The sequence below is a fragment of the Rhamphochromis longiceps genome, linkage group LG19 (assembly GCF_057381845.1).
Source record: "Rhamphochromis longiceps isolate RC_006_pf linkage group LG19, R_longiceps_female_GT1.1, whole genome shotgun sequence".
Taxonomy (NCBI): Eukaryota; Metazoa; Chordata; class Actinopteri; order Cichliformes; family Cichlidae; genus Rhamphochromis; species Rhamphochromis longiceps.
Genome location: NC_140575.1, coordinates 19,620,111 through 19,641,191, shown reverse-complemented (window position 1 = coordinate 19,641,191; position 21,081 = coordinate 19,620,111). Strand labels below are relative to the sequence as shown.

The 21,081-nt window shown below is 41.0% G+C and overlaps 1 protein-coding gene across 1 annotated transcript; it reads right to left on the bottom strand.

Annotated features, from left to right (window-relative positions):
- Positions 1 to 806: 806 nt before the first annotated feature.
- Positions 807 to 20,065, bottom strand: map3k9 (mitogen-activated protein kinase kinase kinase 9). The gene is made up of 11 exons (XM_085392076.1): positions 19,443 to 20,065; positions 17,476 to 17,889; positions 11,826 to 12,006; positions 8,903 to 9,051; positions 8,411 to 8,586; positions 7,645 to 7,885; positions 5,670 to 5,792; positions 5,372 to 5,513; positions 5,128 to 5,240; positions 3,981 to 4,757; positions 807 to 3,025 (listed from the first exon to the last, which is right to left on the bottom strand). Exons 1-11 carry the CDS (start codon positions 19,828 to 19,830, stop codon positions 2,571 to 2,573), a joined length of 3,159 nt encoding a protein of 1,052 aa, XP_085248202.1. The 5' UTR covers positions 19,831 to 20,065; the 3' UTR covers positions 807 to 2,570.
- Between the last annotated feature and the right edge of the window lie 1,016 nt (positions 20,066 to 21,081).

The following is a 21,081-nucleotide window of genomic DNA, read 5'->3' as shown; positions in this document are numbered from 1 at the left end:
ACAAAAGCACCAGTGGCCACATGGTTGGGGATTATCAGAGTGCATTGGTTTTCATCTGCAATCTGAACATATGCATGAAAGCTTAAATGGTGATTCTAAATTGTCTGTAGGTGTACTTGCAACAAACAAAAAAAATGTCTATCTCTCTGTTTGCCCTGTGATTAACTGATGATCTGTTCAGGGTGTATCCTGCATATCCCGTAAAAAGCTCCAGCCCTACCAAGAACCTATATCAGAGGTGGGCAATTAATTTTTCCCAATGGGCCAAATGAGAAACTAGGACAGTTGTAGAGGGTAACACCAATAAGCCGAACTCAATCCTACTCAGTATTATTTTTATCTTATCAGCGCAGCCCCCCACAACAGTCCCAGTTTCTCATGTGGCCCCTTGGGAAAATTAATCACCCATTCCTGCCCTAGAGGGAAAAGTGATTAAGAAACTGGATGAACATTGTGAGGCATGCACAAAGGAGGCTGCAGAGAGTATTACAGCACATCGGGTGTGTCATCATGAGTAGCATCAGCGTGTATGTGCTGCTCTGTTGTTGGTTTGGTATGTTTTGGGTATAAATTGAACATTTCACATAAAATCTACATATTTTTTTACATGCAAAATAGTTCACTGGGATAAGCAACACAATTTACTCTTGAGCTACTCAAACCCTACTGACTGGCCTAGTGAATACACGCTTGTGTTATCATCATCATGGCACATAGTCACATAAACAATTGTAGAGCCTTAACAAAGAAATACTGATCCAGTTAAATAGTTTACTATGATTTTACTCAAGTGTGTTCCAGTGCAATACAAATCAGTCATTAACAGTATTGTTCCCAGCATGAGCAACAGTTCAGCTTATTCGTGGTAACGTTTCAGACATGACACCTTAAGTTTGTTTCAACTACTGCCCATAGTTGAAATACCGTGTTTCTACATTGAGCATGAGCACATTCTGAAAAAGCATTCACATACACAAGTACATCGGGTCACACTTAGAATAAAGAGAGCTGAAATATAAGAGGCCACTTAACATTTGGAAATAAAATGAGAGAATCAGGCATTGAGACTGAAGTCAGAGAATATTTCTGTTCATTTTTTTTTCACATAAGTGTTGCTCTATTTTAATGTGGTAGATTTACAGTCAATTAACAGGATTAACCTCTGGCAGAAGCACAGTAAATCATTCCTAAATATATTTTATTTTGTTATAAACTGCCCTGTCCAGGAAATTAAAACAAGTAGAATCTGTGAGGAAAATCCCAGTTTAAATGCATTTAGCACCTATTTATTTCAAAGCTGCTACCTTGTTATTTTTTTATTTAATAAAATGACTAAAAATTGTCATGAAATTAATTTTGATATGTAGCTGTGGTCATGAAATCTGTTGAATAGTGCAACATCAGATCAGACCGAGTGTTTATTTGCACAGATACTGAAAACCCTAAAAACATTTATGGAAATCATTAATAAGTGTCAGAAGGCAAATAAAACAAATTATATAAAAATAAAACATCAGATAAATTAATTAATAAATGCAATGAAATAAACGCAAATATAAAAATAACCGAGGCTAAACTTCCACATGCCACCAGGGCCTGATTGAAAGTGAAGTCTTTCATCACTGAGGCTCACATAACCTAAAAGCCACTTTGTATCCCTTATTACATCATCTTCCTAATCAACAATTTATGAGGCAGACAATTTACATAGTTACAAACACAAAGTTCCCTTTTTAGTTTGGAGAAATGTTTCTCTTCTGGCTGCTCTTGCAGGGTTACACCAAATAGTAGACAGGAGAGCGAATGGTCTCTATTTTGAACCCAAGCGGTAGTGACATTCTTCTTTATGGTCACCATACAGAGCTCGAGACGACGTCAGACATTAGTTAACGGAGACCGTTTCTAGACTGTAGGTTGCTAATACAAAGAAGTGCACATATTATACTAGAACATCCCCCATCACTGGGATAGTGGAAGTGACTGGTGACAACAGGTGGTCAGTACAAAACAGGAATCCATCTGCCATGAGAACAGGAGTGGGTGATATACATGAACAGAGGATTTCACATAACACAATGCTTTTACAGACAAGCAGAGCCAGAGGTTTTTGACAGTGGGAAAACCTGATGCTTTACATTCATGATGCTTTTCAAAAGTGCACTTTATTAAATGCACAATCTTTAACTCAATCTTAAAATCAACACAAGTATGCAAAGCTTTATGTAGGTGAAAGCCATTACTGACTTTAGTCTGAAAGAAAAAAATAAATGACACATGAAATCTCTTTCCTCTAATGAACAATCGAGCAGGCTTGGGTCGGATTATATTTTCAAATTCTTTTATTTTTTTGTTTGAGCAGTTTTGGATGCAAGATTTAAAGATTTACTGCAGCAAATGCCAGAAAGGGAGTGTTTTCACAGTAAATATCTTCCTAGCATTTACGACCACTGTGTAGATGGAGAAAGGTGAATAAATTCCAGATTGCCAACTGACCCAGATTTGTGGTCATCCAAAAGCTAACAGCAGGTAGAGTCTCCATGTTGTGTTGGACCAGTGAGGGTCAGGCTGGGTTATGACCAGAATCCTGGTTTGTAGCGGTGAGGTGAGTTTTTAGGAAGACTCGTCTCCGGTCTGCAGAGTGGGATTGTTCCATCCCGATACTGTCCCTCATCCAGCTGATCCAACAAATTTTCATTCCGGCGTGGGGAGTACGGTGTTGGGGCCTCCATGGGTGTGGGTAGCACTGTTGAGTCTCTCCCGAACTCTACAGTGGGTGGAGTCTCTGTGCTTGAGGTGTGGGCAGGGGAGTCGCCGTTACCTAGGGTCTGTCCGTTTCCCCTGGGCCTAGCTTCTGCCCAAAACACATCGGAGCGCGCTCGTGGTGAAGGCCGAGGTCGTGCCACAAAGTCCAAGGTTTTGGGGCGTTCAGGAGGACAGCGACGGCGGGGTGTTGGTGGGAAGACAACATTTGGATTGGGCAGCCGAGGGACCTCTGAACAGTCTTCTTTTAACACTCTGAAGCCACCTGTTGTAGCAGAATAAAAGTTGGCTAATTGTTTGGCAAAAAATTAGGATATTATTATTAAATATCAGCTAGTGGGAAATGATTCTAAACAACATCATCCGATTAAGGATGCTTTACCTACAGACTGTATATAAACGATGGACATAGTAGAAATGCTGTGACTCACTCATTAACTTTGCTTGAACAAGACATTATGAGGTCCGACTGGGAATTCACTTAATCACAGGAAAGGTTTTTACTGAGGTAATAGAGCAATGGCGCAGGTTTTTAGACTTTGCAACAGAAAATCTTTTAGCAGCTACACATTTTTCAGAATGGAGGCAGTATATAGCTGCAATCTAGCATCTCTTTGCAGATTTGTAAGCCACATCCACATTTGTCTTTGGTTTTACCTACTGAGAAAACATTTAATTAAAATAAATATGATTGTTTAAATGTTGTCTTTTCCACACAGTTTATGTTTTTTTTCAGCTAATGGCTAATGCAATGATCACAACATAATAATAGCAACATGCTGGTGGTGATGCTTAATTAACACTGTTAATCCTGATTCCCAGGCTTCTGTCTTCCTTAGATTTATGTTAGACATCATGGGAACCAGAAAAACAAATCCAATTAGTCCACAAAACATCATCCATCCATTTTCTTCTATCTATGTAGTTCAGACTTGGGGGAGACTTGGAACTTAACCCAGTTGCCATAGGGCGAAAGGTGGGTTACACCCTGGACAGGTCGCCAGTCTGACACAGGGTTAACATAAAGAGACAGGCAACCATTCATGCTTCATAACTGAAGAAGTTTCTCAGATGAGAGGTGAAACGTCTTCAAGAATCTTAAAGAAGTCCAGTTGCTTTTCTTTCCAAGCTCCTTAGATTACTAAGACCTAGATGACTGAGAACCTGCACAGACCATTCATACTCATAGTCACAACATGGCAACACAGTCAACACTTTACCTGCGTTTTCTAATGTTGTTTTTTCCGGTAATGGCTCCAGATTATTAGGTGGGCAGCTCTTCTTGATGGCTCCGTCTGATGGCGTTCGACGGAGGCTGCGTGAGGAACTTGTGGTGCAGGGAACATGTGTGGGTGTGAGCGACTGGCGTGGGTTGCGCTTGAAGCTCTCAAGGTGTGTGTTGACCAGTGGGTTGATTGGAGTTTGGATGGCCTGATGCTGTGAGACATGAGAGGGAAGAGGAGGCTGTGTGGGCGGTGAGGCAGGGCGGCAGACCAACAGCTCCTCGCTGTCAGAGCGCAACAGCGAGCGAGTGGAGTTGCAGTCAGACACTGATGATAAAGACAGCAGTGTGTATGAGGAGGGTAAGCCTCGTTCAGGTAGTGAAGGTGCCGACGGTTTGAGCGGGCTTTCCCGCCGGAATAGTCTGCGCGTCGGGGGGCTTGTGCTTCGCCTCTGGCTCCCCGTTCTGTGGAAAAAGCCCTCCCAGCGTGGTTTGATATGCTCTTCCGGTTGGGCCAACGTTAGCAAGTTGTAGCCCAGCCCGACGGCTGCAAGCAGAGCCCCACAGCCCAGCAAAACCAGTTCAGAGCGTCTGCTTCCACCTGGGCTCTTCCTGCATGGTGGTGTTCCTGGCACCTGACTGCTGAGGCAGTATTCATCTCCATCACCATCAGCAGTGGCAGCAGCAGTGTGGGTCTCCTTATGGAAGGGAATGCAGAGGTAGGACTGACCAGGAGCTGCTCCTGGTTCAGTAGTGAAGCAGCAGTCTTCATTTTCTGAAAAAAAAAGTACCATGTTTGAACTATAAAACTTATTTAATTGGTTAAACAACATAAACATAAAACTAGTTTCTTTCTTGATATATTGACAGAAACAATAGTGTATGTTTAATAGTGGAAATGACCTGAAGTCTATTAGTATTTCAACTCCATCTTTCTAAATTCAGTTTGCTGAAAGTACATAATCTTCATACAGCTGCAAACATGCACATCTGTGAGTCTGCCAGGCCAACCACTAAGAACTGTGTGGGAGTGAAATAGCTCACTTCCAGCCAGCCTGCCACCTTTAAGCTACAGCTCCCTCTAATATAATGTGGAGTGTGCATATGTCAGACAAAAACAGATCTACTACGCTCTTCCTGCTCACCCATCTCCACAAGGCTTGGCACTCCAGGCACTGCTGGGCTGTGTCTAGGGGATCTGCGGAGGTTTGGGGCACTGCAGGACCGTTGTCGGCTGCCCTCATGGGGAGGCTTCACACTGTGAGCAAGAAAGGGTTTTGTATTCCAAATCATGCCTTTTAACTCTGGAAGCAATTCCAATATTGGAATGCAACAAAAAAAGTATAAGCCTTACTCCACAAAACCTCAGCAAAACTACAGTCTCCTCACCTTGCATCAGCGCTATGCTCCCTGTAGGGGCCACATCCACGAGTTCTGCCCTTCTTTCTTGACCCCTTCCTCTCACTTTCCTCCTCATCAGGTTGAAAACAAGTGTTGCGACCCCAACCTGTACAACCTTCCCCCGGCGTGACTGCAAAATGACATATTGCTAAATCTTTAGAAAGAAAATGCAAAATGGGTTTTAAAGAATAGTAACAAATAAAAAAGGAAACTACACGAGCCAATAACAAGTTTGATGGAAAGTTAAGTTATGGAATTTAATAATAAAAAACTGTATTATGCTTACGCTGGATGGCTCTCAGGCGAGGCAACATCGGTGGACTAGTGGGAGGGCTGGAACCGCTGCTAAGCAAACTCCTCCGTCGATCATGGGAAGGAGATGCCTGCACAGTGATTTTGTGCTGAAAATCTAAAATATTTAATCAGACTTGCATTAGTTTTTCTAATTGTGTATGCGGTACCTTAGTAAATGCAAATCCAAGACAAAAAAAAGTAATATGAATTATAATACATGAATAGCTGGCAGCAGTAATGGAGAACAATTTTGATTAATCTTTATTTCTACAATGTCTGGACTGATAATTGAGTGCGTATGTTATTAAAATCATTGAAAATTGTCAGAGTTGTACAGCATTATGCACAGATACTGTATAAAAGATGGACATCACACATTCATTTTACACATTCACTGATTTGAGTGATTTTTAGAGGTCCCGATTGTCTGATTACAAGCCAGTCCGTTTCATGCATGTGCACATTCACTCTCTAACAACATGTTAGCGTGTGGCTATGACCATTAGCGAGTTCTTCATTGTGAGTGAAGAAGACACAGTTCATTAAAATAGGGCTGTAGGGCGGGTTGTTAAATATGAGTCCACTTTTAAAACATGTTTTAAAACCCATTTTTATTCTTTGGCCTTTGACCTCAGTGAGATTTAGTTTCTCTTGTAATGAAATTAGTTATTAACTAACTAATTAAATATTTTTCTTTTATTGTACTTATTGTAATTTTGTTATTTAGTTAGCTGTGGTTATTTTTTTAAATGCTGCTGCTGCTGCAGAATTGACCTATCAAAGACTCCAATCCGGCACACTGGATGCCATTTGAAATTATGAAGGCGTACACAGATTTACAGTTTTATAGATTTTCTATTAATAAATACACCCTCCCCCCAATTTGCCATCCATACTGCAATCAAGTAGTTTCACTGGTCCATCCCACTAATGATCAAAGTCAGTAGTATGTGGCCCACAATATAAAATGCATTTCACATCCCTGTTGTAGGGGGACCACCACGAAAATATTCATACCAACAAACCTAAATCACCCCCAGCCAGCTGAGCATAAACATTTCAGAGACACTAACAAAGGAAAAGTGGCTAAATTTCAAGCTATCCAGAGCTCAGAGCCAGCCACACGCCAGTAGCCTTGGTATGAGCCTCGGTATGAGCAATGAAAAGACAAGTAAAGAAGTGAAAAAGATTGATGTCCTGCTGTTTGGTGAAATTAAAAACATACAAGAAAGTGAACAAAGACCCTGTCATTTATTTTTTTTATACAAATCTGTCAGAACTGCTTTTGTTTTCAAGATAATATATGTCAAGTAAAGGTAGGTATACCCCAACCCATTTTCTTTTAATTATTTGCAGCATGTTTTCATTTTCAGTTGTTTCAGTGAGACAAGTTCCTGCAACTTACTCCATTTCAGGGAAAAATGTAAGAATTTCTGTTATCATAAAGAAAGGGACTTACTGGGACATACTGCCTTCACTTGTAGGGCTTGGAAGTGACACCTATCTTTTATATATAGTCTGTGATTACCCATGAGGAAACTATTGCTATTATCTGTCATCTGAGTGTGACGCCACACCCCAGCTATGTTGACTCAAGTGACAAAGTTGAAGACAGCTCGAAGCAATGTCTCAGTGTCATCACAAGGCCATATAAAAAGCTTTTTATGAGAAAAATTCCAACTAAGAGCAATAAAAGCAGCAAAAACCACACATTTGTTAAAGATCTTGTCAGTATGATTTACTTTATTGATCATGTGACACTGTGCTTGTCATGCTGATGGGAATGAGTCTTTATGAACAAACAAAAATATAATTGGTAATAATTACAACTATTTGCATAAACAATGGGGCAAAACATACAGGCGGAGTCTATAAATTCATTTCAGCTCGCTATAATCAATCAAGGGTGAAATATTGTATAGTGCAACTATGATTTTTGTTTAAGTACCATATTTTGTTTTCATTACCTGAAGGCAAGCTGATCCTGTTTCCATCCTTAAGTTTAAGACGGTTGCGGCGGAACTTGCCCTGCCTGCTCTCCACATGAGGCTTTTCCTGGTAGAGCTGGTGAATGATGATATTGAGCTCTCGCTCCAGGATGTGGATCTCACGTTCAGCTAGTTCCTGCTCCCGCCTCCTCAACGCCTCCTCCTGATACTTCTGCTGCAGTGCCGCTCGGGTCAGCTCCTCCTCCCACGATCTCAGCTCCTGGGAAATCCAAATACAAGAGGTGAATTTAAAACAACAACACTAAAACGTACAGCAAAAACAAAGCTGTATTTACAGTGAATGGGAAAAAGAAAAGCTCAGGACATCCCAAAACTGGGGTTGTTTTTCAGGAGTTTGGCTCGGCCCCTTGGTGCCAATGAAAGGAACTCTTAATGCATCAGCATAACAAAACATTTTGGACAATTTCATGCTTCCAACTTTGTGGCAACAGTTTGGAGATGGCCCATCCCTGTTCAAACATGACTGTGCATAACTGCACAGAGCAAAGTCCTCGAAGACATGAATGAGTAAGTTTGGTGTGGAAGAACTTGACTGGCCTCCACAGAATCCTGACCTCAACCCGACAGAACACTTTTGGATGAATTAGAGGGGAGACTGTGAGCCAGGCCTTCTCACCCAACACCAGTGTCTGACCTTACAAATGCACTCCCCCCCCCTCAAATGACTGTAAATCCTAACCAGCAATTTTCCAAACTACCTGCATCAAAGACCTCTCATCTTTACCTTTTCCTTGGTCCTCAGCTGATCAAACATGTCCTGGATCTCCAGTTTCCAGTCATCTTGGAGAGAGTGGAAGGATTCTGCTGGCATTTCAAAAAAGCCTGACTCCTCAATGGCCGTCAGCTGGTCTAGGATAGCTGTGAACTGTGGCCGAGAGTGAGGGTCTGGGCTCCAGCAGTCTGTGGCACCAGATGAAACACAATCCAAGCAAATTTGCTCTTTAACTGTTTCCAGAAAGTAATAAAATATTCTGTGCAAGTTTGATGCTTGTAAGTTATGGTTCACAGAATCTGAACACACAGGAATCTTGTAGTTAACCATCTCATTTTTAATAAAATAAAAAAAAATAGAAAGAAAATCTGTGGTATGTTTGGGAAAACAAACTACCATCTGGTTAACATATTTGCTTCTGAATCTCAAATATATATGTGATTCCTTTCATCTAAGCTGAAGGGCGACACTTCACATGAACATTAAATTATGTTCTTTTCTTACCCTCCATAAGACGTGCAAAGGGCTCAGGACAGGTAGACGGGATTGGCAAGGCCATTTTGTTCATCGCCACTCCATAAGCTACTGCCAGACCATCGATACCACGAAATGGGACTTCTCCAGTCAGCAGCTCCCACAACAGCACACCATAACTTTTAGATTTTTTAAAAAGGAAAAGATAAAAAACAGTTGCTGAAAAAAAAACCCAGAAACTGAAAGATTCACGAATTCAATTTGGATATATAACTGAAAAAAACAACAACAACAAAAAAAAAAACATCAACAGGTTCTCTGGTGTGCTCTCAGGAGAAAGGAGCTTAATGTACATGCAGAAGTACTTGCACAATATCTGTCAGTGTGCCTCTAAAGCTAAAAGTGTGTATGAATATATGAATGTTAAGTACGATGCTTGCTGAAAGAGACTGTGAGTGTTCACCAAATCCATTTTATTTGAATAAATGTCAAAAAAGATTAGTGTGGCACTGCATTTGTGCACCACTCATGTAAATACCAAGGTGAGATATAAAAAAGGTCAAAATGAGAAAATGTCAACAGGACAGAAAAGAAGCTCACAGATCCATGTGACTAATGCTGGAGCTAAATAACCAAGAAATCAAATAAATCAGGAATGCGTGAAGATCAGTGTATGACAGGTTAGTCTTCACAGATTTAAATCAGAAGGACTTGGAAGTAATGACACAAACTATGACCTGACTGTCTACACAGTTTGTTCACCTATATAGCAATTAAACAGGTCAAAACAGACCTCTGTTCTTAGGAATTACTGTATTTGATCTGTGTTTATGCTACATCAGGGTGGAACATTGATTAGGAAGAAGAAATAATTCCCCTTTCTTGTCTGCACTCTTGAGAAAAGAGTTACTTTTATAATGCATACTTCTTGGTCTTGGCTCCCACAATTCTCACACTATATGTGATAATGTGAACAAGTTATTAATCCAATAACGTCAGGGAACTTTGAAAATTAGCCATTTTTAAAGTCTATTCATTCATTCATTCATTCATTCCTTTAACTGGCTTTCCAACCAGGGTGACAGAAGGGTTGAGTCTATCCCAGTTTTCATTAGGCGAGAGGTAGGGCTGCACGATTAATCGTTAGAAAATCGCGATCTCGATTCATACTTATGTGCGATCTCATTTCCAAATGACAACGATTTAAAAAAAAAAAAAAGAAAAAAAAAAGAAGGACGACGACGACGATTGTACCGCATTTTGATCCGGGACGTACTCTGCATGAAAACAAGTGCTCACTCTTCCTGCTCAACAAATGACAAGGGCGGAGCCTTATACCACGTGATACAGAACATTTGTTGTTTTTATGTTTATTTATTGTTTTTATGTTCAGTCTCAACTGTTACGAAGTTGATGTGCAGTTAATAAGTGCAATAAATATTTATACTGGAAAAGAAAATCGTGAGAGAATCGTGATCTCAATTCTAAGTCAAAAAATCGTGATTCTCATTTTATGCAAAATCGTGCAGCCCTAGCGAGAGGTGGGAGACAGCCTGGACAGTACATCACAGGGCTAACACAGACAGACAGTCAGCTGTTTACACTTCACCCCTACACATAATTTAAAAATAACTTTTTATCCTGACATGTTTGTGTGGGAGAAAGCCGGAACACCCACAGAAAACGCGTGCATCCATAAGGAGATCAAGCAAAATCAACACAGAAACGCCCCAGGTGACCAGCAGGCTCAAAGCTGACGGTGCTAAACCCACCACCAATATGCTTCCCACACTGAAATGACATACCCAAATTAGACATTCAAAGTGGAACAATTGTCATCTCATTTACATACACTGATGCTTGAGTTGGTGTGACTTGGCTTCAGACTGCTCTTGGCTCTGTATGATATCTCAGAGTGGGGATATCCTCTTTGCTGTCACTTCAGGAGTACAGCTCTGGCTGAGAGCACAGACTACCCACCCACCCACTGTGTAACCCTTCTGTTAATGAAGGGCAGCCAATCAGAAGAAAGCTGGGTTAAAGGGTTTGTGAAGGAAGCTAAAAAGGCCTATTTCAGATGCATGAACTGAGAGGATTCACCAAAGGACAGCACAAAAGATAAATTTAAATTATTTTGACCTGTAAATCATGCAGTTACTCGAGCACAGTTTAAGAATAAAAGCATGGAGATGGAAATGAGGATATAAGGCTAAATCATGATATCTAAATCCTCCAAATAAACAGGGCATTGTTATGTATTTTATTAAATATTCTGCTGATTATTTCCAGACAAATATTCCTTCCAGTTGATCAGAACATCCACTGACATCTTCAGATTGCTAATTTAGTATGACCAATGATCCAGACACCCAGTGATACACCACTGGAGACAAATATTCATATATTAGAAGCTAAAACCACCACATGCTTGATAGTCTTGCTTAAAACATGACTGCAAAGTACTGTAAATCAATCAACTAGATGACCGGCCTTTTCAACTTTTAGCATAACAAATAACACTGAAATGAATGTATGGGACCTCTGCTCTCACATTAAATATGGAAATGAAAACACATGAGCTAAGTATGTGCAGTATATCTTAGCAGTTATGGGTGTGAGGGTTGCAGGTGTTTCTCTGTACACATTTCTGTAAATCAGATATGTGATTGCAAAAATATTTAAAATATTGATCTTTTTTGCTTCCTCATTATCCGTTGGCATAAAACATCACAGTGCATAAAGCTACGGTTACATGCACTGCATTTGTATACCCTTCTCATAAAACTCAACATAATGTTCTTGTTCCCATGTGTCAGTCTGTGCTTTGTCACTATGGCAACTGCTGCCCGGGCTGAACTTTTTTCTAGTGCGTGGTGTTTTAACCGTTTCAGACCAGTTCCACAACATGATGCTTTTGGTTTTTTTCCCTGCAAAAACACCCTCCCCTGCCCACCTCCAAACGTCGCTACCCTTGGAGAATGTAGATGAGCGGATGACTTCAGGAGCCATCCAGGCGTAGGTGCCGGCAGCGCTCATCTTGGTTGTGCGGTGCCACTCTCGAGCCAGTCCAAAGTCTGTGATCTTCAGAGTCTTGTTGCTGAGATCTTCCATCTCAACCCTCTCAAGGATAAGGACTGGACAGGGTGGCAATGTAGGAGGGGGAAGTGATGAGGGAATTTTATTGCATGATGGGGAAGAGGTTGGAGGATGTGGGAAGGGGAGGTATACGTGCAGATTGGTGGGAGGATTGACGTAAAAATAAAAGGTTTCAGTAATCGCCATCAGAAATGTTTAAATGTTGGGGAAGGCAGCAGCAGGAGTACCATGATAAAACACAATGCATGTGGAAACGCAAAAAATTGGACATGTAATGATTGAACAAAACAGGGTGCGGTTGGTGGGAGGCCATGATGAAAGGATTGGAAGGATAAAAGTGGAGAAGAGAAAAGGAGAGAACAAACAGAGAAACCAAGAAATGGTGAGCTACTCCAGTAAAGCAGAGATGAAAACCACCACCCTTGATCAGTGACAATCCTCTCATTATGTATTTTAACAGCACAAACCTCAAATAAACACTGATAATATGCTTAAACTACACAAATACCCTGCTGTGACACACCCATTTTCACCATTAGGCATTAAAAAAAAAAAGAAAAAGAAAAAAGAACCCAATCCCAACATGCGCAAGCCAAACAGGACTCCTCCTAACCACATGCTCCTTCTCCCCCATTCAGCTCTGCACTGCCAGACCATCTGCTGTGGCCGTGCCCAGTGGAGGGTGTGTCTGCAGGCTGTGGTGCACATCAAGAACCCCCTTCATCTGGTGCTCATGTGGCTCTAATGCTAGACGGGCAGTTTTCAAAGAAACTGAAACCAAACACATTGCTAAAGTAACTCCTGATAGGGAACTACAACATGAAACAAACACAGCTGATTCCCCTTGAGGCCAAAAATGCTCCTCTCACTGTAATGCGCAGTGCTTTAGATAAGAGCATCTACCAAATGGCTATGAAGGAGAGGCCAGAGAGGCCAGAGAGGCAGTGGAAAGTGTTCAGATATAAAAATGGCATACTGCCGAGTGGGATAGAATGAAAAGCAAAGCTATGTGTCATTAAAGCAAGAGTTGCAGTTAAGCTGGTTTTCAGGTCAGCAAACGATGGAATATAAGGTTAAAATAGGATGTGGTGGATTAATAAAACTGTTTTTTAAAATATGGGCCAAGTTTTGACCATGTTTTGTAAAAACAGTCATACCAAGTACACTTCACGCTAGAAGAGAAGCTTGAGGATGGCCAAAAACACAAAGTCTCTGGAGACCAAGAATGTGCAATAGTTCAAGGAACTCCCAACTTTCTTTGTAAACAGAGTTATGCAGCTCTAGACCAGACAGTTATCTGGCCAACACTGCAAGTATGACTGAAAATGAGACTTCCACATAGATCAGTTCCTGTGTTACAAAAAGAAATCTTAACTTTTCTGCCTTTTTGGGGGATTAGTTGCATGATGCTGCCTTCAAACCCTTCATTACCACAGCAGCGTGTGACTAGGCAGTGTCTCACTTCTCTAATCACTATAATTCATTTGTCTGGATGTTAAAGAGACCTACTTTATAGAATAAAATGGGGAATTTTTCATTGGGGAATTTCTTAAACTAAACTCAGATACATGTACCTAAATATGCCCTAATTTCTGTTTAATTTACTATGCATAAAAAAGTTCTACAGACAACATATCTAATGTTGAAACGAAGAATAACTGTCTTCATTTTAAGTAAGTGTTCATTTTGAATCTAATAGAAATAAAGTTGACGATGAGTATCTTTACTGTTGAATTGTATCATATTTAATCCTGAAGAAACTGAAGAACCTGACAAGACCAGTTGGTGTAGTTTGGAAAATGAAATGTTCTCCCATGCTCGAAAAAGGATTTCAGTTGCTCAACTGCAGTTTAAAGCTGCAGTTACATGATATGTACTGAGAGTTCTTGTGTCGTCAAACCCAACTTAACACCAGAGCCGAATTTATATTTAAAACGGTCAGGGTTGATTTAAATGAGTGAAACAAATGTTTGCATATGAACCAGAAAGCATTTTTTTTTTTATTTCAACAGCTTAGAAGCCCCTTTGTTGTATTTTTTGTTTAATAATGTGTCCCTTTTCTTTTCAGTGATGCACAGGTGTGGGCTGTAAACCAGTTAGCCTTGCACCTGTAGCCATGATCTCCCAAAATGTGCAGAATATGTTTTTGCATTGTCTTCCTGGAATAAGCAAAGGCCTCGCCTGGAGATGTCATCTTGATGGCAGCATACAGTCATTGCATAAAGAAAATACACCTACATTAACTTCTACAGTTACACATATTTATTTACCGCTTATTATTTTTGAATGTTACATAGTGGTTTTTCAAAATATATATAAATATTTGGTTCTTAGCAGCTTTACTAAGCCAAAATGCAGAATGTGAAAAACTCAGTACACCCTTACTGCTTCCAGTAAGTAGCAGCCAGTTATGCTAATCAAATACACGACTTGATTAATTGATCATTAGCATGTGTGATCTCCCCTATAAAAGCAGAAGTTTTGGCAGCATTCAAGTATATGTCAATGCAATTCCAAGGAGGAGAGATACTCGGAATGACCTTAAAGAAGCAATTGTTGCTGCCCATTAGTTTGTGAAGGCTAATAAGACCATTTGCAAACAATTTGAGATTCATCGTTCTGCAGTGAGAAAGATTCACAACTGAAAAACATTCAAGAGATTTGCCAGTCTTCTCAGGAATGTATGTCCCAGGACATTCAGCTCAAGGTCAGACAGTGCCATGCTCAGAGAATCCAGTGTCAGACTCTAGCATTTAACATGCTAACCAAGCTTGTAAAGTTCATGGTAAGGCAAACAGAAAAAGAATGAAAGAAGTTCGGCTTTAAGTTTTTCCAGCAGAAAGCTCTTGTCTCTAAAATGAATGTGGCTATCATTAGCATTGTATCATAGCTACAGTAAGCTGTGCTGCAATGGAATAATGTCCTTTGGACAAACGAGACCAAAGTGGAGATGTTTGGCCATCATGTATAGCGCCAGTTTGGGAAAAACCAGGCACAGCATTGGCACAAGCACCTCATACCAACTGCAGAGCACTGTGACAGGTTGTTTTTTCCTGCCACAGGACCTGAGCACCTTGAAGTCATTGAGTCGGCCATGAACACCTCTGTTTACCGAAGTATTTGAAAGTCAAATGTGAGGCTGAAGCTTGGCTGAAAGTGGGTCATGTAACCTGACAAGCACAGGAGCAAATTTACAACAGAATGGCTGAAAAAGACAAAAATCAAGGTGTCACAGTGGTCGGTTCAGAGTCCAGACCTCAACCGGACTAAAATGCTGTGCTAGGACCATCAGAGTGCTGTGCATAAATGAAGGCTTGCAAACCTCAATAAACTGAAGCATTGTTCTGAAAACACGAGTAGACCAAAATTTCTCCCCAAAAATGTGAGATAATGATAAAGTCAAATGGAGAGTGATTACTTTATGCTAATATTACTGAAGGTGTTTCTACAAGCTTTTGACTCATGGAGCATACTTAGTTTAAAAACACTGCATCTGCATTTCTGGCTTAGTTTTTGTTAAATAAATAATGTAATATGTTGACATATATCATGTGCATCTGAAGTTATATTTACTTCAGTTTAAGACCTGCTAAAGACCAGATATTTTTGTTTTTTCCCGATATGTGAAAGCTTGGAAATGCCAGAGGGTGTACTTTATTTTTAAATGACTGTAGGTTTCTGACAGTAAGCTCAAATTTTGATTTGTTAGACAAAAGGACAATTTTCCATTCAGCTCAGTACATCTTAAATGAGCTCAGGCCCAAAGCAGCTGTTTGTGTAGAAACAGTGTAGAATACATACAAAATATAACTGAGCATTACAGTATAGGCCTTTAGGCATTCACTCAGAAACCACAGCACTGAAAGGCGAACAGTTTGATTGTTAAGAATCAAATTAAGAATTAAAGAATCAGATTAAGGAATCGCCAAGGTTTTTACAATTCATGCCAACAGTGATATGAGTCAGCAGTGAATTAATTACAGAATTTTTACCTGGGAGCCAGAAGACTGCTGCCAATCAATTATTTTTCAGAGTTCTCCTGTGCATCTAGAGAGTTCTTCAAATTCTGAAGTCCTCCATGTTCTATAGACAATGAACTCCCCTGAATCTTTTTTTTTTTTTTTTTTTTTTAACAAAATAAATATTATTCTTTCACTGTCAAACTATATGACCATTCTGTCTTTTGCAGACTGATGGACCCCCCCCCCCCCCCCTATTACTAATAAAAAATGTAGAATCTGTGGGATGTTGGTTTGGTGCTTAAATTCAGTCCTGTAGCAGTCCTAGTATCAAGGTCAATGACTTCATGTGTTGTTTTTGTAGTAGTTTAAACTTAAATATAGGGCTTGAAATTGTTTTATTTACATTTTAGATAGTATCTTAACTTTTTGGAAGGATTTTGCAGTCTCTAAAGAAAAACAGATAGATATTCTTTCATGTTATGTATGTCTTTGCTAGGTAAACTAAATTTTGAGTCACAAGAAACAACGGAGGGGGGAAAAATAATCACTGGCATAACTCTGAAATAGCTAAATGACAACTGCGGTGTCCTGCAGCGCTCCTGTACCGTGATGAGGACATGGGTTTTCCCCTAATTTCCCAGGATGGTAACCAGTTAGACTGACTTTAACGCTTTAAAGCACCCTATTGAAGTGCGGCGTCTGAGCTGATCACTGCAGAACAAGCCAATGGCAGGGAAGAGGCTTGGGCTATGTATTGTCAGAGCCTCCAATAGGCAGTCTGGGACAGAGCATTGGGCAAATCCTCACTAATAGGCTTGGGATTTAGGTGATCCAGTTGAGTAAAATGCAAGATTACAACTGCTCCATAAACACACACGAAAACTCCTTTTCCTCTCTACTCTCATTCCTGAAGTGAATACAAGCAGTGCAGGTCACAGAATGAGCATTACTTTCAAAATTCATTTCATGTGGTACTTGAATAGTGCATCAGCAGAGCTATTATTGTCCCAGAAAGACTGTAATATGATATATCTTTGGGTGAGGGCTGTTTGGAGGTGTTAAGCACCAGTGATTAGTATCAGTGACAAAGTCATGTCAGTCTTTGCAATCGTGGCATTGCTGGGTGTAGATAATAACTTCTTGGCCTCTATTTTGTTTGGCAATTACATTCCTTATCGTATCTAAATACTGAAAACTAATGCTGTCGACTTAAATAAAAGTCCATTTCAGCATATTTCACGTTTTGCCCACACATATGGCAAGACTTATGATGTATCACAGACCTTTATTGCTTTGAATGCTATAACTTATGCATGAAAGTTGTTCAATTAATTGAATATTTCACAATAAAATAGTAAGCCATGTCTCTAAGAACAAAGCCAGATACTCTTTTCTTTCTTTCTTTCTTTTTTTTTTTTAAACATGTTCTCTTCAGGAAACCTGTTTTTCAGATCAGACACACAATATGAAAATTGGCCTTTTTCACCATTTTTCAGCATTGGTTCTTAAACTTGGTAATAAAAAGCAAAGTGAGATGACTCTTACTGTTGCTGGACTTGAGATCCCGGTGAATAATGGGGACAATAGCCTGGCAGTGGAGGTAGTGCATGCCTCGGGCAATCTGCACAGCCCAGTCAACCAGAGTACATGGAGGGATGCGTTTCCCAGCTAGAGCCCGGTTGAGAGGGCCTCCTCGGGCATACTCCATTATCAGGCACAGGTTAGGCTCCTGCAGACACACTCCCAGCAAACCCATAATGTTGAGATGGCTGAGCATGGCAAAGAGCTTGGCCTCCTGGCGAACGCTCTCCATTGTCTGCTCCAAATCTTCATCGGGGTCCCGTCGTGCTGCCTTCACCGCCACCTCTGCACCCCGCCACATTGCACGGTAGACTTTTCCAAAACCACCAACCCCGATAATTTCTTCCAAGGTGAGCTCTGAGAAATCAATCTCAAGAACTGAGAAATAAAGAAGACACATATGAGACAAACATAAACATCAGCTAAGTGTATTTGTACTTACAGCCATCCAGTGACATTAGAAGTCAGGGTCAACCTGTCTGCAGCCTTTAGGATTTCCCCATTTTGCTTTTCAACAAGGTACATGCTTGCTAGCAAGGATCATAAAAACAGGTCATTGAGTTGAAGGAGGCCTTCTTAGAGCTCTAAGCCACCCTGCTGCCCCAAATTCAGAAACTATCCCTCTTGCTGTTACACAAGGATAAGCATCTGTCCTAAAATCTGGCTAGAATGTCTGGAGAAGGAATAAATGCAGGTTATATAGAAAAGAAGGTCTATGTGCTGATGTGAACAGACTAAGTGTTTGAGGCTGTATGTGCTCATGTTGTAGAGTCCTAACAGTAAGCAGACTGACCTTGATGAATATTTCAGGTGTGTGAAAGTAGGCCAGCTGCCTCAGTATGAAGACATGGTAAATGGTAAATGGCCTGTATTTATATAGCGCTTTTACTAGTCCCTAAGGACCCCAAAGCGCTTTACATATCCAGTCATCCACCCATTCACACACACATTCACACACTGGTGATGGCAAGCTACATTGTAGCCACAGCCACCCTGGGGCGCACTGACAGAGGTGAGGCTGCCGGACACTGGCGCCACCGGGCCCTCTGACCACCACCAGTAGGCAACGGGTGAAGTGTCTTGCCCAAGGACACAACGACCGAGACTGTCCGAGCCGGGGCTCGAACCGGCAACCTTCCGATTACAAGGCGAACTCCTAACTCTTGAGCCACGATCGCCCCACATGAAAGCCAACAAGACTCAGACAGCTGCTAACAAAGACAGCTGAGGTGGTTTGGGCTGCCCAAATAGCATGTGATAGTTTGTGTTTTATTACCTTAAAACACCTGCATATGCTCACATGCAGATTTGTAGTTATCAGTCAAAAAACAGTGGCTTTGTACCTGTGTTTGGAGCATCTTTATTGCTTAAAGGCCAATAAGAAGGAAGAGTATTTTCATTTAGGGCTTCACAGTTTAGTACACATAGCTACTTGTAATTATGCTCAGTGTATCTTTCTGAGGCATTGGCCCTACATTTCCCTCCAGAAGTTACTTTTTATTTTTCCCTAACAGAAGAATTTTACATTTCTTTCTCTCTTGCACCTGGACACTGGACAAAAAAATCCTTTCTGAAGCACATAACATCATTCAAATTTCATCTAAGAATATCTACAGGATTCCAGTTCTGTGACAGGCTTCCTGCCTTGTATCCTGCACACTTTGTGCGTTGTAATTTGAGAACTGAGGTGGGGTGCATCACTGTTTGTTTGAAAGGCCGTGTGATGAATAGCGGTCCTGAAGCTGTAAGGATGCTTGGGGCATCCTGTTTCTAGGCCAACAGGAATGCACTGCGCCTACCATGACACAGCACTCTACGTGGTTTTCCCCCTCTGACAAAAGATAGGAGAAAAGACTGCAGCCCTGTGCTCCTTTTCAGTGATAGCACATTTATTTCATTAGCAGAAGTATGAAGCACAGTGGGATACTCACGGTGCAAAGGAGGCACGGGGTACTGCTGTTCTGAAGTGGCCCGTATTTCCTCCGGAATGCCGGTGCCTTTGCTGACATAATTAGACGGGAAGATGCCTACCCGGTCTGCTATCATACCGGTCCACCATCCCTCATCTCCTGACACCAGGGAGTCCTTGGACAGGACTTCCACCAGATCCCCCTTTCGAAGGCTGAGCTCGTCGTCCGCAGTCGCTTCATAGTCGAACACGGCCGTCCAGAAGCCCGGTGCGGCTGGTCCCGTATCCGGCGCGGCGCTGATGCCATTTGCCGGTGTGGGCCAGCGAAAGACATCTTCCTCTGCTTCTTCCGTTGAAGAAACGCACGCCTTAGGACTACTACTGTCCAAAGCGGGTTTGAAGACATCCATGGACGCGATCCATAGGGACTACCTGGATCACTGCAGGCGCATCCACCTGGCGCGGCTGGCTGGAGGCTCGGTGCGCCCTGCTTCTACAACACACACACACGGAGCTAAGTAGCGGCTAATCCGGCACACAAACACTGCAGGAAACCACCATCCTGCTGCATCGCACGCCCCTCAGTCTCAGCTGGCTGCTATCAAACATGCAGCGCCTGGTTATTTTCAATGCACAATCCTACACCCAATCATCGCTGCAACTTCTCGGACGCAGTGGTCTTTATTCTAAGCCAATTGTGCCAGCGTGGGAATCATCCCCGGCGTCCTATTGGTGCACAGACACGTCAACAACACTTTATTTCCCACCCTTGTCCCAAGACAGTGTCCTTTTATTTAGTCGTTTGCCTTCAGAAAACCAAACAAACCAGAACAAAAATACTCAAGTTAGGGTTAAATTCCATGCGCAATTTCCTGAAATACAAAACAAACAACCCCAAAACAAAACAAAAAGAAAACAGACAACATAACAACCCTCACTATTTTAGTAATGTGATTAAAGAATGAGTGTATATAGATAGCTGAAATCCAATCAGCTGGCATTCTGCAACCCACTTTTATATTGATTTAATTAATTCCAGCCTATTTGCAAAAACTATAACTATCCTTAAATGTTATATTTTAGAAAGTCTCCATAGTGGAAATGCAATAAAAGTGATCTACTTGTTTTCTCAGCCTGAATGGAAACCACAAGTGAACAAAAGAAAACAAGTGTGAACAAGAGTCCTCTGCTTCAGTCCACTTCCTGACACGTTTTATAAGAAGCTGCTTGCAGTTTTAATTTGCACCCTGTATTTGCACGGATGCAACATGGATGTAAATAAATAATGTGAAAACACGATGACTGACATGATGGAAACCCAACACCCAAACATAAGAAAAGACATGGAAAATATAAACAGCATTATTCAGTTTCGATATTTTTTTTACTTAACATGTCAAAAGCAGTTTAAAATTAACCTGTAAGAATGATAAAGTCAAAAGCACGAGGCTAAAACTTAAAATCTGACCTCACTAAATAAACAATATGAAGTAATAGCTGGAAAGATTAAAGAATAAAAAATTATGGCCTAAATATTGTTAAAAAATCATCTGCATCCTTTTTTCCTCCTTTGGCACAAAAGAGCTTCCATATTTTGATATAGTTGAAAAAAATATTATGCAAGCTTATTAGACAATTGCTCTTTCTAACAGGCTTATTTT